Raw genomic sequence first — 18336 nt, 5'->3', positions numbered from 1 at the left:
TGGTTTATAGTTGCTCTGTTCCAGAACCTGCAAGAAGCTACTATTTTCACTACGATAACCTTTTTTCCTTTATGTTATCGAAGAAAATAGTAAAAATTAGTAGATTCTTGCAGTTCGTGTTATTAAAGTGCGTGTGGTACATGCGCTGATTATGCCTATTTTTTGTATGGCCTTGAGGTGTCTGGTGGTACTTGTGGTTATGTTCTCCGTACATTACGTTTACTGTTGAATAGAGTCATGCGATACGTTTATTCTGTTGTGCTTGGTTTACATTTACGAAATCCACTCGATTTTAACTGTCAATTCCATTGATTAAACGTCAAACGAAATCCAATGGATTTCAGATGAGTTTTCATTTGACGTATACGCAAAGGAATTGACAGTTGAAATCGAGTGGATTTCGTAATGTAAACCAAGCATTGGTTGGCGGCAACATGTTTCGTCTTATGTCGAAACTTTTCTTGGTTGTAGTTTTAGGAATTTTATTAATATTAGAAGTTTTCTGTTTTTTATAAGATATTCAAATTGCAGATTCCGTTGTGTATCGTTGAATTGTTTTCGTTTGGAAGATCAGTGATAAATGTTCAAATTGTTTTACCTAGAATGACGCCACTTTTAGAGAAGTCATTCTTAGTAAGAATTGCCCGTAAATTTAATAATTTGTCACCTTCTGTTAAAGGATTTGACTGTTCTCTGTGTTCCTTCAAAAGGAAGTTGTACATATATGCGCAGTCTCATGTGGTCTGTTCCTTTACTTTTGAAAGTGGTAAAACCGGCAAAAGTAGTATAAGTTGTAAACTGCACTCATATGAATTGTATGGTGTCTGAAGTAAAGGAAAGTGGTAAAAAGTGGTAAAACTTGAAGATTCTTGCACGTAAAGGAACAGAGCTATGATGTCTGAATGAAATCGTGTTCTTTTGTGTTCTTTATACCTACTTTGTATAGCTGGGTTAATGAAATACTGTTTTTCTCTTGGTCCTTTTTGTATTTTCTTTTATTGCATTTTATTTTTATGAAAATTTGTAATATTATGTAATTTGTAATATTATATTATGAAATTTGTAATGTTTGTATTCTTTTTTATGGGTAGTCTGCATTTTCGTGTGTTTTTTTTAGGAAAAAAATTTTTTGCGGTTATCGTTATGTATTTATTAGATTTAAGTTCTAATATAAGATTTGAGTGTAGTTTGTGTTAAGTTTGTTTTTGTAACATATACGGCCTTATTGGCTTGGTTACCAATCTTGAAATAAATTAAATGTAAATTAAATTAAATGTATTATTATTATAATGCATAAAATGATATTGTTGATAACTTATAGATAGATACAATAAGAAAATTAAGTACACTGTACAGATGTATGTCTATCCGCTTTTTTAAAAGTCGAATGGATTTGATGGTGTCAGATCTGAAAAAGATGTAATTGCCGTATCCATGGTCGAAAGCCGGCTGGGACTTATGTCAGAAAAGACTGTATTTTCCGATGAAGACGTTTTACTTGAGCTGCGAAAATAAAATATGCAAGTGTTCGATCAAACAGTTTTTAAAAACATATTAAGCGGCCCATACATTTTGAAAATCAAAATTATTTTGATTTTCCTCAATCCATAAAATTCACACACACATTCTCATATTTTGAAAAGTGTACACATACTACTACAAATATTGACATCAAAATTTGATAGTGTATGGGCCGCTTTAGATCTTTTTAATAATGAATGTATATGTGTGTTCGTTTACTCAAAATTTGTACGAATTGTTACTGGAAGTTGTTCGTTTACCTTACAGTACGATGCAAAAGACCTTAATCGTTTACAAGAACTTATATGCTGTTTATATTAGAGCTTTTTGCAGGGTTAACCTTCTTTGAGAGGATTTGTTTGAAATATAAGCAAAGGAATTGACATTTAAAACCCAGTGGGTTTGTTAAATCCGTATATATATAAACGTACTATTACTGGACTTGTACAAATTGTTGAGTAAACGAACATACCTTATGTCAAAATTGAGGTATCATTATACCCTCAGCCTTTAGGCTAAAGAGGGTATTTACACTTTGATACGACCAAAAATGTGCCTCATCGAAATAATGGTTTTAGACCCCAAGTATGTTTGTACGATATCCGTTTCAGACAATTTTGAGTAGATCTAGCAATGTCCGTCCGTCTGTCTGTCTGTCTGTCGGTCTGTCTGTCTGGCTGGCTGGTGCGCACGATAACTCTCGAACGGATCGATCGATTCGGTTCAAATTTTGGGTATCGAAATATTTTGTCCAGATTCGATTTAAGTTCGAAGATGGGCCATATAGGTCCACTCTTTCAGGTACCTCCCCCACAAATGTTCAAAAATTGTCGCAAAACTTGTGCGCACGATAACTCTTGTAGGGAATAACCGATTTGGTCCATAAATTGCACATCGTGTAATTTCTACCAAACTTAGATTAGGTTCCAATATGGACTCAATCGGTCCACTCCTTCGGGTACCTCCCACACAAAATTTCGGAAAAGTTCAGTTTAGGACCTGGTCTCGAATCGCTTTGATTTTTGTTTACGCAAGTTGTATTCGCTGTCCTCTATACGTCGCTGTAACTTTCATTAGGGGCAAGTCCATACTTCCTGAGAAAATAGCCTGAAAGTTACAAAAAACCCTATGACACCGTGTGTAGTGGTTGCAGCGCAAGATAACTCTCGAACGGATCTGCCGACTCGGTCCAAAATTTGGCTTTCGTAATATTTTGTCCAAACTTAGTTCAAGTGCAAAGATGGATTATATCGGTCCACTCCTTCCGGTACCTCCCCCACAGAAGTTCGAAAATGTTCAGAAATTTTGTGCGTACGATAACTCTTGAAGGGAGTAACCGATTTGGTCCATACTTTGCACATTTGAAATTTCTACCAGACTTAGATGAGGTTCCAATATGGACTCAATCGGTAAACTCCTTCGAGTACCTCCCACACAAAATTTCGGAAAAGTTCAGTTTAGGACCTGCTCTCGAATCGCCTTGGTTTTTGTTGTACCATCTTGTATTCACTGTCCCCTATACGAAGGTACAAGTTTCCTCAGGGGCAAGCCCATACTTCCTGAAAAAATAGCCTGAAAGCTGAAAAACAAACCCTATGACACCATGTTTATGGGTGGAAGCGCAAGATAATTCTCGAACGGAAATGCCGGTTCCGGCCAAAATTTGGCCTTCGTAATATTGTTTCCAAACTTAGTTTAAGTTCGTAGATAAGCCATATCGGTCCACTCCTTCAGGTACCTACGCCACAAAAGTTCAAAAATATTTGGAAAAATTGTGGGCACGATAACTCTTGATGGGAGTGACCGATTTGGTCCATACTTTACACATTCTCATAATATCTACCAGATATAGATCAGGTTCGAATATGGACTATATTTGTCCACTTCATCCCGTACCTCCCACACAAAATTTTGGGATAAGTTCTCTTTAAGACCTGCTATTGAATCACTTTGATTTCTGTTGAAGCAACCTGCATTCGCTGCCTCAATTACGATGGTAAAAGTTGTTTCAGGGGCAAGTCCATACTTCTTGAGAAAACAGCCCGAAGGGTGTAAAAACCCCCTATGGCACCCCCATGGTCTATGTCGGTCCATTCCTTTAAGTACCTTTTCAGCAAAATTTTTGAACTTTAATCCTAATCAACATTTTTGTCGGTTCATACGAGACCAAAATAAATACATAAGTTTATTGTGAAAAAGTGTTTCAATTTGCACAGGCTGAGGGTATATCTCTGTCGGCAAAGCCGACTGATACTTTTTTACTTGTTTTATTTTACTTATGTATATTGAATATTCTAATCGTGTCCGGAATTACAAAATGTATCCCATAGGATCGGTTGGATTGATCACAAACGCCATTAAACATTTTGTATGAGAAATCCATACTTTCCCAGATATAGTCCTGGAAATGTCCTAATATTTATTTTGTCTCAGAAATCCATAACTTCCAAGATATAATGAAAATATAGACGAAGGAATACTGAATTTTGCCGCAATCAAGTTACTCAAATCCGAAAACTCAAAAAAGTTCGAAGACGATTTTTGCGGAAAATGGCAATATTTTCATGGATATTTTTATCTGAGGATATGGTTCCCATCAAAAACTAACCCCATGTAGCCTTTTGCCAGAACAAAATATTTATTAACTTGTATATTTTGGCATTTTATTTTGAGTTTCTTCTTCACAACACTCAATTCGAACATACTCGGTGAGACAATTCCGTCGTCTACATTTTCATTAGTCTATGGATATAATACCAAATAATTTGTGAAAATCCTTACCATCGAATATGCAATATAAATGCAAAGAATATTGTGTTCAGGTTCAAGTTTTACACATGCTTATGGGCTTATGGGGAAAATCATAAATCTGGGCTGAAGGTCAAGATGCCAAGGGAGTTAGTTTTTAATCCGCGTCAAAAATTGTAAGATTGTAGATGTTTTCAAAAAGAAATTAGTTATAGTTTACAATTTCTGTAAGTATGGAAAGCAATTAAGAAAGGCTGACTTCCGAAACGTACTAACACAATGCAAATTTAAGATTTCGTCAAAATACTTCAGTTGCCTTCTGCAACTTCGAATGCATCAGAAATAAAAATTATGTATTCTTACTTTTTATGCGCAACGACGTTTTGAAATGCAAAGCTTTGTAACTACTGCAAAGCTTTTAGTACGGTCAAAATAGACATTGAAATAGCAAAAATTCCCACAAAGCTGAATTTTGGTGGAGAGCTAGTGTTGGCCATTAGAAACAACGTCCTAAAAGTCCCCATCGATCCCATGTGTGCAAAAAAATTATTCGGGGTCAAAGGTCAAATTTTAAGGGTTTTTAGGTTTTCGGAATTATTTTTTGATAACGGTTGATCTGATCAAAAAGTGACTAAAGTAAATATTGTAGACAGAAAAATTATCTACAAGTTTGGCCTTTATAATTTTTTTCCTAGAAGGAACCATTCTTGAAATATAGCTGCTCTAAAAAACACATGATTTTTATGCACTTATAAGGGAAATTAGCACATATTCAGACAAGCCGGCTAAAATAAGCGAAGTAATCGGGTCTGTCCCCCAAAAAATATATATTTTCTTGAAGAGCGAAATTATAGCTATCTTCTTAAAAAAATTCCAACAAAATCGGAGCGTGTTTAGTAGAGTTATTCAATGTTAGAGTCATTTTATGCAAAAATAGCCCATTTAACCCACATGTATAATCGAAAGCCCAACGGGAACGACCCCAACGAAAACTCTCCGATTTTTTTTCACGCTTTGTCCGAAGGTAGGGTTGTTGCGCTGATTACGGAAATGTATAATTTTCAACGGTTGCTGATCCGGTTCGCCGGTTATTCGACCAGAAAGGCCAAATTTAAAAACCGGGTTAGACCCGGTTCTACTGAACCGATTACTGCAAAGTGGATATCGTTTGAAAGCTTACGGAAGTATCTAACACATAGTGTCGTTACTTTAACCGGTTCGCCCCATAATGTACTTAGGCGGCTTTTTATTTGACCTTTAGATCGCGATATCTCGAAAATGGTAAGTCTTTTTTAAGAACCATAAAGACCAATCTTATAGACAATTATTAAATCTACAACTTTTACTTTAGCCGGCTTTTGCTAAGTCTTACCGTTTTTGAGAAAAAATAAAAAACTGAATAATGCCTCCAAAAATGACTTTGACCCCTAATAACTTGTTTTGCACACATGGGATCGATGGGGACTTTTAGGACGTTGCTTCTAATGGCCAACCCTAGCTCTCCACCAAAATTTAGCTTTGTGGGAATTTTTGCTATTTCCCCCTTATACGCATGTCTATTTTGACCGGACCATTTGTACATATGTATATCAAACAAATACGAAAAGTTTTTTGTGGTTATGCCTAATGTGGTGTAGTATTACTTGTAATAAACTTAACTTTTTCTGTAATTCTTGACAAATACTAGTATGTTGCTTTTCTAAGTCCAGTTCATATTTATATTACGCAATGGCTGACTTCCGTATTGTCAGTTGCTTTGTATTCGTGCATGAAACTAGGGATTCTTCAATCGAGTTCCATACTAGAAGTAATTTTATGATATTGCAGTAGTGGGGAATTCGATTTAAGAACCCCTAGTTTCATTCATGCACGAATACAAAGCAATTGATAATACGGAAGTCGGCCAATTTTTCGTTCTGCCCCGGTGAATGAGGGTATTTATGTGAAGGGGTTACCATATCCCTCACCTAATGTATATCTGGACAACGCAGTGTTCCACCGTTGTGTAATTGAAAAGAAATTTAAAAACACTTTTGATCCTCAATTTTGTTAACCATTTATGAACGTCTCTAGTTGAGTAAAAACTCTCAGATTTTTTTTAATTTTTATTCAGAGGTAGATATTTTTACGCTGATCACGGGAATGTATAGTTTTCTTGGGGGACGGACCCGGTTATTGGACCCAAAAGTCCGGGTACAAAACCCGGCTTAGACCTGGCTCTACTGAACCGATTGCTACAAAATGGTTATCATTGGAAAGCTTATAGAAATACATATCCAACAATTGGACATATGAGTATACAGGTTATATAGCCTAAAAAGAGACTTTTGGAGACGGGGTTTTCTATAAAACCCCCAAAGTCGAAAATGGGGGGATCATTTAGTGTAGCTCGCACTTTAACCTTTCCAAAATGGTGCTATATGTTGTAATATCTTCTCTGGATCCAGAGATATGGCCTTATTATGTTGACAACCCGGTTCTGTAGGGCTCATTTCTTACATTATATGTAGGTGTCTACCATGGTAAAATAATAAAAGGTAACCTCATTCATGGGTGTCCACGGAAAATGTTAAGGTTCTAAATTGAACAAAATTTCCTGTTAAATTATAAATTTTGTTAAATTATAAATTTAAGACTTTCTCCTATGGACAGGTGCTAATCTCGGGAACGGGAACAAAATCTTCTATTAAATTATAAATGTTTCTTTAAACATACGGCCTTCGGCCGGGGATTTAAAACTTTCTCCTATGGACAGCTGCAAATCTCGGGAACGAGAACACAATGTTCTTTTAAATTATATTTTTTTCTCTAAATAGCTACTAAGAAAAACCTGGTTGTCAAGATTCTAAGGGTCATATCTCTGGATCCAGAGAAGATATTACAACATATAGCACCATTTTGGAAAGGTTAAAGTGCGAGCTACAATATGGCTTAATTTGAATGAGCCCCCATAATGGCCCGATTTTCGACTTTTTGAGGGTCTTATGGAAAAATCCGGGTCCAAAAATCTGTTTTTGGGCTATATCAACATGACCACTTGTTGGATAGGTATTTCCATACGCTTTCCAATGCTACCCATTTTGTAACAATCGGGTCAGTAGAGCCAGGTCTAACCCGGGTTTTGTACCCGGACTTTCGGGTCCAATAACTGGGTAACCGGATCCGTCCTCCAAGAAATTTATACATTCCCGTGGAAAATTTGTCAAAAAATCGGAGAGTTTTTACTAAACCAGAATTAAGGCACCATTTATATTTACCTGTTATCATCCATTTCTCTTCTCTGTTTTTGAATCAATCTAGCTCTTTTTTCTATGTTCTTACGCTCATGTCGAAGATTTTTGCAATCTTGATACATATTTTGACACTTCTCCTTTAGATCATTGCATTGACGTCTATTTTCCTCCATTATTTTGGTCTATCAAAAAAAAAAAAAAAAAAAAAAAAAGAAGCGTCTCATCGGCACAAATGGACAATATGTACTCGTACCATCCTTACCATTCTTTCGTGTTGGTCAAGAAACCGTTGACGATGATTTTTTTGAAACAAAATTATACGATTGATATTGAGTCCTTGGTATGGCTCTGGATGAAATAGTTCTTTTAGATTTACTGGCATTGCGTTTCCAATTTCGCATGCTCTAGTTATTTTTAGACACAACGTACAGTTATAGACACCTGGCTGTTGTAAATGTCCCTCCAAGCAAGGCTCGCAAATAACGTGATTGCAAGCCAGTAGGAAGAAACGACATTCCTTATTAAAATACATCCTGTAGCAGATATTGCAGTGAATCCAAAATGTAAAACAACCTGATGGTAGTCTTTGTTGCTTCTGCTGATCGCTCATCTTTTCCGCAAAATTAATTCTTTCTGTTAAATAACGTTCTGTGGCTACGGTGCTACGGTAAATAAAACTCGGGTTAGGCGATAACAAACATCGACATTTCAAGTAATCGAACGCGCAAGTAATGTGCCGTTTCCACGGTACGTCGTTCATTCTTTGTTCCTTGTCAGCCAGATCACCCATATACGTTAAAGTGACTCCAACAACAACATATGTTCTCTTTTTTCTCAGTTGTCGTGGTTTAGCATAGGAAAGACAAGCTCAGAGGGACTAATGCAGGGGTGAGCTGTGTGCTAGCACCAGCCCTGTGCACGGGCATTGGCTGCTGTAAAATACTCTTACTTTTATTAATTCAACAAAACTCAGACGTTTAAGTATTTTTTGTAATTATTATTTAATAAATAATTTCATCCACGATATTAGATTAAAATTGTGTTTTCACAATTAAAAAACAATTTAGAAAAACCATGAAAAACGACAAATGTTAAATTCTCTTAAATTATGTTTTACCATTGGCTAGCATAAATAAACATTTATGGATTGTTTTGTTATTGTTTTTTTAACAAAATCGTTTTTTATAATTGTTTAGATGCCGTCTGTGTCTTAAAAATATTAAAAAACGTAAAAAATGGTAACAAAAAGGCTGTTTTAGTTTTTCCCTTAAAACGTATTTAAGAGTAATTTTGACCATCTGTGGCAGGGATGCACAAAGAGAATCTAACACATTTTCCCTTAAATATTTCACACTGCATTCTTGTTGGCATATCTTCTATGCCGAACACACAGGCAAATTGTGAAAACTTACTCTTAGTTTTTTGTGAATCATAAGCTCTGTTCCTTTACGTGCAAGAATCGTCAAGTTTTACCACTTTTTACTCGAAAAGCGTTCCTTTACTTCAGACACCATACAATTCATATGGGAGCAGTTTACAACTTTTACTACTTTTGCCGGTTTTACCATGTTCAAAAGTAGAGGAACAGACCAATAAACAATTAAAAGTTTATGCAATTTTGTATTTATATTTTTCAATAATTTGCATTGTGGACGACTTTAGACAACATTAATGTTTAAGGGCCAAACCTATAGCTCTGCTTGTTGCGTGTGCGTTCAAAAATACAAAAACAAAATACCTGTAGGATTTCATATTGAAATACAGTTGCGTGCAAAATAATTGCAGTGCTGAACTGCTATGTACGAAAATTGCAATAATACTGCTATAAATCCTTAAAAGAATTTAATTATCTGCATCAGGCGAATGCTTATAAGATTCCAGACCTCACAGGCTAAAATATTTTACATAAATATGCAACTATTAAGATACCCCATTGAAGTTTTCTGCCCATGTTACATGTTAAAAGCTATTCATTTATAACTTTTTACAGCTGAAAAGAATTTTGAAATGAAAATAAGACGAAATTTGGTTATTGCAAATAGGTTACACTATACGACACTTAAAATTTCATTACATTTTAAAATCTGTTTTAAGAGCATGTCGAGACTATAAAAATTGTCAATATCGATTTTTAGTGGTAAATAATGTAATCTATATATATATGTCTGTTCCAGTGCCTGCAAGAAGCTACTAATTTTTACTACGATAACAATTATTCCTTTATGTTATCGAAGAAAATAGTAAAAATTAGTAGATTCAGTTCTGCAGTTCTGGAACAGACCAATTATTTTGTTTTGTTTTAAATGCAGCAATAAAATTGGTCTAAAAAAATGTTTGCTTTACTTTCACAATTAACACAATCGTCGTGGAAATAGAAATAAATTATTTATAGATGTTATTCCAGACATATCGTTACATGTCTAGAATCGCACGAGTTTTACAGCACATGTGATTTGCAAGTCATTTGCACTTCCTCTATATACATATATACCTACATATAGTCGAACAGTGTTTGATATTCAAATGATGAAATTATCTCGGACGAAGTAGTTAACTATTAAAAATTGGGTTAGCTAATCCAAGAAGACGAAGAATCTGAAGAATTGTTTTCAATTCAAAGGCTTTATTAGAAGTAAAGAAAAAATAATATGTTCACAAATGGAAAAGTATGAATAATGTTTGAATTCACTTGCAAAGTTTGTTATGATTATTGCTCTGTTCCAGAACCTGCAGAAGCTACTATTTTTTACTACGATAACAATTTTTCGAAGAAAATAATAAAAAAAATAGTAGATTCTTCCAGGTTCTGGAACAGAGCATATAATATTAAAAATAAAATGAAAATAACAATGTTATTGTTAATACGAATTCAATATTAACAACATTTACTGATCCGATTATCAAAGAGAAATATGCAAAGTGCATAGTTATTCCAAAATGTGGATAAATGACGCAATCTTAGCTAAATCCAATACAATACTTGCTTCACATAATTTTAAATTTTTACATCTTTTTATTTGAGAAAAAATCAACAATGTATTTAATACTTCTTGAATCAGAGCCTTTATTAATTCGTTCATATGTTAATCATTATACATACATAGGTATATAATTTTCATTTCTTTTAATAATTTAAAATCTTATAACAATAATGCAAACTCAGAATTAATTGCAAATTATTGGCTAAATCCCAAAGGAAATCGAAGACAATTCTTTGGATAGTTCATAGAGTTCAATTCTGGATTTTGTTTTTGTTTTGTTTTTTTTTTTAATAATAATTCTAATTTACCTTCAGATTCCTTTGGAAAGCACATAATATTTAGTATACTTCTGTGCTGTATTTTCTTTTTGTGTCTATGTGTGAATTTGTACAATAAAAATTACTAACTAAATAACTTAAACTATACACGAACCATTATGAGCTCTTGTTGTTTTTGTTTTGGTTTTAATATCAATATCTACATCGAAACAAAAGGATCACAATTAGTAATCAAGAGTGTTCATGTTATTTCTTTTTTTTAATATGAGAGTATTAACAAAATCCAACAAAAATCTAGTGGTAAAATAAGTCGATTCGTAATGATTGATTTTTGAAAATGCTCAAAGGTTTTGATATTGTATATATTTTTATAATTTTGAAACAATTTGTGTACAGCTTCAGTTTTAAAACAAACAACTGCCTTATACAAACGTACATTCCTTCCACTCAACTCCATTGCATGCCCTGAGAACTAAAACACTATTCAATACTTGGTGACACCATCCAGTTACTCAAAGTATGTCGAATAGTGTTCACATTCTGAGGACATGTAGAAATTAGCTTCTTTTGAAAAAGAAAATGTTTTTTTACGAAGCTAAGGAAATCCATACATGCCTCTCTCTCCCTTGTCCTTTGTCATTCAAATCCAAACAATCCAATCATACGTACGATTGATACTGCTTACGCCCTTTCTGGACGTTTAGTTTGAACAATTGGTAACTTTGGACGCACGGCGCTCTCAACATTGGTTTCCGGCAACTTAGCAGTGTGAACAACTATTGCAGGTTGGTCTTCGCTTTGTGGATGGAGTTCATGGGATTCCCCGGGCGTGAGACTGGCCAAAGCCGCCAAGAGATCATGGTTTACTAATGGTTCATTTTCTTCTCTGGGTTCCCAGCCAGCTGGTGGGGAAGCTGGAGGAGATATTAGGAACTGTTTAACTGGAGCTGGTGGCTGTAGATTTTTATTTGACACGGGTGTTACCGGTTGGGCGAAATAGCATGTAATAACTGTTTTTTTATTGAACTCATACTGGTGCAGTTTAATACGGGCATTTGCCGCAGCAATGGCATTGTCATAATTAACGCGCAAACGCCTGAAACTGCGCAACCATTGAAATGTCGCAGAATCGCAAAATGAACGGAATAGGCCCTCCATTTCCTGCTTCAGTTGAGGATTAGAAAATACTTCTGAATGTATGTTGGTAACAATTATTGATGTTGGTAAATCATCGAATGAGTCGGGATCTACTTCCGGTTCGCTATTACTGTCGACTTCTCCATCGGGTAAGGTGGGATGCTGGCTGGGTAGGCCATCAGTTGGATTGATGAATACATCCTGATCTGGAGACAATTTATCAATGCTGGTCGAACCGCTGCTATTATGGCTCGATTTTAATTTGCAGTTATTCTTTGGTGGTGTTGATGTCATTTTGCCTAAAAGTGAAAAAATGTTGTTACTAAGGGTACAACATTAAGTGAGTGTCGTTGGTCATCATAGAACAAAAGTTTCGTTCGCAAACAAAACAACTCGGCGAAACATAGCCAAAGTATATTAAACCAAATATATCGGCTGACTTCCGAATCGTACTAATACATTCAATACATTGCATTTTTTGATTTCGTCAAAATATTTCAGTTGCACACTGAATAGCTTTGCAGGAGTTAAGTATAACGGCGTTACGAAACACTGTCAGGGCAAGTTGTGCTTATTTCCACGGGTTCAGGTGAACAAAAAATCTTATTTTGGGAACCGAGGTTTTCTATAAAATCCTCCAAAAAGTCGAAAATGGCCCATTATTGGCGTTTTTTAAATGTATCCCATGTTATGGCTTTCAACGGAACTCCTTTCCTTTGCCGTCCCAACGCAGAAAATTATGAAAAAATTACCACAAATAGTGCTTTTTATCCCGATTCCAACCATGTATTGTTTTTGTTGCGGAAATGTATACTTCCCGAGTTATGGGCCTCCAAAGATCCACAAAGGCCCTAACCTATGAAAAATTACCGCAGATAGTGCTTTTTATTCCGATTCCAATGATGTATTGCTTTTGTTTCGGAAGTGTATACTTCCCGAGATATAGGCCTCAAATTAGATATTTTTCCCTTAATAGCCGGCCTTCGGCCGGGATTTAGAACTTTATCCTATGGACCGGTGCAAATCTCGGGAACGAAAACAAATTTTTCTTTTAAATTTAATATTTTTCTAGGCCTATATCTCGGGAAGTATGCATACCCTTCAGCAAGATAGTACATGGTTGAAATCAGTATAAACATCACTATTTGTGGTAATTTTTTAATAATTTTCTGCGGGCATTTTATACTAGGGCTTTTGAGGAACTTTGGAGGCCCATATCTCGGGAAGTACACATTTCAGTGTAAAAAGTACTATCTGTGGTAATAATTTTCTGCGGTGGTTTGCCAACATTTTAGACTAGGGCCGTTGTGGAACTTTGGAGGCCTATATCTCGGGAAGTATACATTTCCGCAACAAAAGCATTACATGTTTGGAATCGGGATAAAAAGCACTATCTGTGGTAATTTTCCGTTAATTGTATGCGGTGTTTTGCCAACATTTTATACTAGGGCGTTTGTGGAACTTTGGAGGCCCATATCTCGGGAAGCATACATTTCCGTAACAAAAGCAATACATGGTTGGAATCATAATTATCTGAGGTGGGTCGGTAAAGGAAAGATAAGCCGCGGTACCCCCTAATATATTCTCTGCCCTCAAAATCACAGATGACAGACAAATCATCTTTGTGAATTCCTCACACATGATTTACGTACATACGTCAATACACGAAATAGGGGAACCATCCATCACCAATACATTAGCACGACTTGAAAAATTCAATTCTTCTAAAAGATATTGTAAAACAAAATTCCAATTTCTGATGTGGCCAAATGACCATACTCATTGAAAATTAAGTTTTGTGAACCACCCTATCATTTCAAATTGGAATATGACATTGACATTTGTCACCGGTATCTAAAATTTTTCAATTTGAAGAATTTCAATTTGTGAGAAGAATAAAAACTTAATAAAATTTTAATTAATTAATTAATTTTAAATAAAATTTCAATTTGAAGAATTTCAAGAATAATCATGTAAGTAATATTTTAATATTTAGTATTTTCTATTAGTATTTAGTATTTATTATTTATTTATTAGTATTTGTATTTCCTCGAGAATATTTCCTCGAGAATATTTCTTCGAGAATATTTCCTCGAGAATATTTCCTCGAGAATATTTCCTCGAGAATATTTCCTCGAGAATATTTCCTCGAGAATATTTCTTCGAGAATATTTCCTCGAGAATATTTCCTCGAGAATATTTCCTCGAGAATATTTCCTCGAGAATATTTCTTCGAGAATATTTCCTCGAGAATATTTCCTGGAGAATATTTCCTCGAGAATATTTCCTCGAGAATATTTCCTCGAGAATATTTCCTCGAGAATATTTCCTCGAGAATATTTCCTCGAGAATATTTCTTCGAGAATATTTCCTCGAGAATATTTCCTCGAGAATATTTCTTCGAGAATATTTCCTCGAGAATATTTCCTCGAGAATATTTCCTCGAGAATATTTCCTCGAGAATATTTCCTCGAGAATATTTCCTCGAGAATATTTCTTCGAGAATATTTCCTCGAGAATATTTCCTCGAGAATATTTCTTCGAGAATATTTCCTCGAGAATATTTCCTCGAGAATATTTTATTCTATATATTTATCAAATATAATATTCTCAATTGCTTCACTTATATAAGAGAGATGAATCTTTTAACAATAATAAAAATAATAAATAGTATAGATAATAATTAATTTATAGACGATGTATTTTTACATGCATCAAAATAATAAAGATAATAAAGAGAAGTAACGATAAAAATATTAAATACAGTATGTTTCCGATTTCGTAAATTACCTCTTCACTGCGGGTTTATTCTTCGCTTGGCGAATATAATAATTCGCAGCTCACGATCCACCTCCACATTTCAGGGTAACGCAATTGGGAAATGGTTAATATAACGGGCCAAACCGCCACACAGTGTGGCATCAACGACGCGATCTTCGTCCGCGAAACAGTAAATGCCGCGATTCTGGGAAAAAAGTTAAGTAAATGTTTATATGGTACCCTCGCTTCGTATTGCTTTTCACGAATTTCGGATACTTCTGAACGTATCACCTCACCGATGTATTCGATTATCATTGTGTGTTTTTCCATATCACGGGCTGCGTACAGGCCCAAACCTGCATTTTTGTTCTAGAAAAAGGATGGCAAATTTCGCCACTCCTGTTTCATTTTCTTGTACTGTGAACTTTTCGAGTGGACAAATTGCTACTGGCATTGGCATGTAACCTCACCAGCTGCTGCTGTTGATGGAAGAGTTGCCTGATGACCTCAACGATAGTTTGTCAATGTCTCAACTCCGGGAAGACTTTCGATAATGCCCCCCTGAGACACCAAATCAGGCCTTATCGATGGTATCGACGATGTGCCCTCGGAACTGTACGACAAACTAAACAAACTTTATAGAAATATCTTGTGTCGGATGCAGTGCATGCAACGTGTTCTTAAGGCACCTTCCCCTATAGAATACCTTGAATGTGAAGATTTCTTAATGCCATTTCACGATCACTTGCTGGCAGCGAAGATAATTTGTCCTCAAATCGGCATCTCCTTCATAGCAGAAGAAGTCGGTTTTCGATATTTTTTAAACTGAAGCGGAACAGAGATTGGAATATTGAAATAATTGGGAACGAATAAGTTCTTACTTAAAATTATATTTGACCGCCTCTGTGATCCAGTTCATCTGAGAAATCTTTTATAAACATGCGCTGTCGGCTTAATTTTCCAGCGGTTTCAAGGGCGTCTTTTCCGTTTGGTAACTAAAGCCATCGAGTTGACCGGTATAACTGGGGACATGCGTCCCATTCGCTGTTGCGAATTGCTCATTAAAATTAAACCCGGGAAGTTTCCTGCTGCAACATATTGAGTCGAATTGTCTTAACAGGATCAACGGGGCATAAGAAGCTTTGCTGACGATTTCGTTCGCGGTACGCTTTACCCAGCTATTCAGTTTTTCTGGTTCGGATTTGTACGTAAAGGAGGAAAACTCCGATCGTAGTAATTATTTTGTATGGATGATGAAGTGTTGGCATCCTCGGCGCTTTACGTCCCCGAAATTTTTTCAAATCATAAAAAGGCAGTTTGTTGGGTATGTAGGCAGCACCGAATTCACCTTCTAATTCTTGCTCGAAAAGGTTACCACGTTCACTCTGTCGACTTTCTTTTTGAGGGGAATTGCTAGAGGAGCAATTCCGCCAACCGAACATATTGCACACCCCATAATTAACATTTAGCTGCGGTTCCAAGACTTGCATTGGTGGCATTTGACTAAATGCAGCATCAAGTTTTCTATAAAAGAGTCGTAGTCCTCCTCAGTTTAAGCGACATTTGCTGAAACATTGGCTGCAGAGCTGCCGCTGACGGGCGTTTCTTTGGCATTAGAAGTCGTCAGTTGCTTACGTTGTTTTTGTTGTTCACGCTTCCGTTTCTTTTTCTTACGATTATCACTGTCTTTTGTGACGGGACTTGAACCTGATGTCACCGATGTAGGACTATGAGATTGGGCTTGTGCTTTGGGCCTGTTGCTGAAGCAATAATTGTTGTTTATTAATAATATTCACCGGGGGCGATATTCCCTGTCGGAGTGGATGCAACTGAGTTTGTGGGTGTAGTCGATACAGGACTCGGCGTAGTATTTTGCTGTTGATGTTGCGTTTGGCTTGTATGTTGGTGATGTATTGTATGCTGTTGTAGGGTTGTGTTTTGTTCGTCTTGTTCTGTATTTGTTGTGGAGGTACCGACCTTTGATCCTGCTGCTGGACATTTTGTGATTGGGCTAGATTTTGATTGGAAACTTGTTGTTGTTGTTGTTTCAAAGATTGATCCATGCTTTTTTCAATCAAGCCTGTAAAGTAAATGTTAATGAATGTCTGTCACGTAATTTTATCGATTTTACTCACTTTTCTTTGTTGTTGGGGCCACTGGAAAAAGTTCTAGATATCGATAGAGTCGCTAGAGTCGCTGCTGCTGTTGTTGTTGATGCTGCATGTCTCCTATCTTCCTAATATCCGCATATACTTTGTAATTTTGGTAGTTGTTGGATTTTGCGGAGGATTGTGGATAGCTTGCCAATTTTGGTACAGCACTTAAATCGAGATAATGCCCTTAACCATCGTATAAGGGTATAGTCTAAACGGGCTATTAGTCTCCCTTGCGGGTAAAAAAACATTTGAGCAGAGAATTATTACGTAACTTCACGATTTTCAATATTTTGGAGTCTTTAGAGTCATTATTCCACCGAAAAGGCTACTTATGGGTATAAAAACCGATTTTTGGGGATTTTTTTTTTCAACAGAAATGGATAGCAGTCCATTTGGTAAACCAAAATACTCATAAATAAAACGTCTAGTTTTTAGATATTCTCGCTTGAGACATAGGACATTGCCTAATAACACTGTGCAACATTTTTAGGTGATCTTGTGCAAACAATTCGAACTGAGGATTTTTTGAAAGTACAGACCAAAACGACAAGAAACCCTAGTTAAGAATAAAATATTTGGAGAAATAATGAACTCGAAAAGCTACATTTATTGCCTCAAATTTCAAAATATATGCAAAAATTCCACAATTTTTATACATTTCACACCGTATCTCCAAAACCATTAATTTTTTCTGAATATTTTCTTTTGCAAAAATATTCTCTGGAATGTAATACACAACTCTTCAGAACATGTCATTGTTGTAAAATGCCTCTATGCCTCTATTTTTAGTACATTTTTCAACGACGATATAATAAAAATGTCAATAATGTAGTGAAATCCGAAATGCGAGAATAAACTGTTGGTGTGAACTGTGTTTGAAATGAGTTATAATGACGAATATCACAGCTTTGGTTTGGTTGGGGATCTTCCAAAAGCAAAGTCTGACTATGAATATCCCACCTTTACAATGATTCAAAGCGGGTTGGCGTAGGTGGCCAAATAACGGAGATATAGCAATAGTCGGTAATACATCCCATTTTTCAATAATTTTCAAAATCGCGCTACAGGTCGCAATTTTGATGGGATCGTCACGAAATTTTGGGAGTTAATGGAGGTCCCACAGAGGAAGAAGCCTATTAAGTTTGGTGATGGTCGGATAATATTCAGGAGTCGGAATAAGCAAAAAGCTTATGTGGAGAAAAGTCAAAGTTTTTTCTTATGCGAATATCTCAGCTGCTGGTAGGAGCATTCCAAAAAGGAAGCCAATGGTAGAAGAAAAGATCTCCTTTATATGGATGCAAAGTATGTTGGCGTAAGTGAGCAAACAACCGAGATATTGCAAAAGTAAATTTTTTTTTCATTTTTTGTAATCACGCTACCGGTTGGAATTTTGATCGGATAGTCACTATATTTTGGGGGCAGATGCGGGCCCAACAGAGGAAGAAGCCTATTGATTGTGGTGATAGTCGGATAATATTTAGGGGTCGGAATGGGGAAAAACTCATGTGGAGACAAATTCAAA

At 35.7% G+C, this 18336-nt stretch overlaps 1 protein-coding gene and 1 long non-coding RNA gene across 2 annotated transcripts; both read right to left on the bottom strand.

Moving 5' to 3' along the window:
• Positions 1 to 1315: 1315 nt before the first annotated feature.
• LOC141390311 (uncharacterized) lies at positions 1316 to 8183 on the bottom strand. The gene is made up of 3 exons (XR_012409321.1): positions 7765 to 8183; positions 7527 to 7684; positions 1316 to 1503 (listed from the first exon to the last, which is right to left on the bottom strand). It is a non-coding gene; the product is annotated as an uncharacterized lncRNA (long non-coding RNA).
• A 2356-nt stretch (positions 8184 to 10539) lies between these two features.
• Positions 10540 to 12687, bottom strand: LOC141390310 (protein sarah-like). Its single transcript, XM_073963224.1, has one exon. It carries the CDS (start codon positions 12190 to 12192, stop codon positions 11443 to 11445), a length of 750 nt encoding a protein of 249 aa, XP_073819325.1. The 5' UTR covers positions 12193 to 12687; the 3' UTR covers positions 10540 to 11442.
• Between the last annotated feature and the right edge of the window lie 5649 nt (positions 12688 to 18336).

Source organism: Musca autumnalis, unplaced genomic scaffold (assembly GCF_047663935.1).
Source record: "Musca autumnalis isolate F117 unplaced genomic scaffold, ASM4766393v1 scaffold_1, whole genome shotgun sequence".
Taxonomy (NCBI): domain Eukaryota; kingdom Metazoa; phylum Arthropoda; class Insecta; order Diptera; family Muscidae; genus Musca; species Musca autumnalis.
Note: the sequence above shows the minus strand (reverse complement) of the source record. Positions and strands in the feature narration are given on the sequence as shown.

What these genes read in the sequence shown, in the direction of transcription:
- LOC141390310 (XM_073963224.1), bottom strand. Translation starts at nt 12,192, where the DNA reads ATGACATCAACACCACCAAAGAATAACTGCAAATTAAAATCGAGCCAT.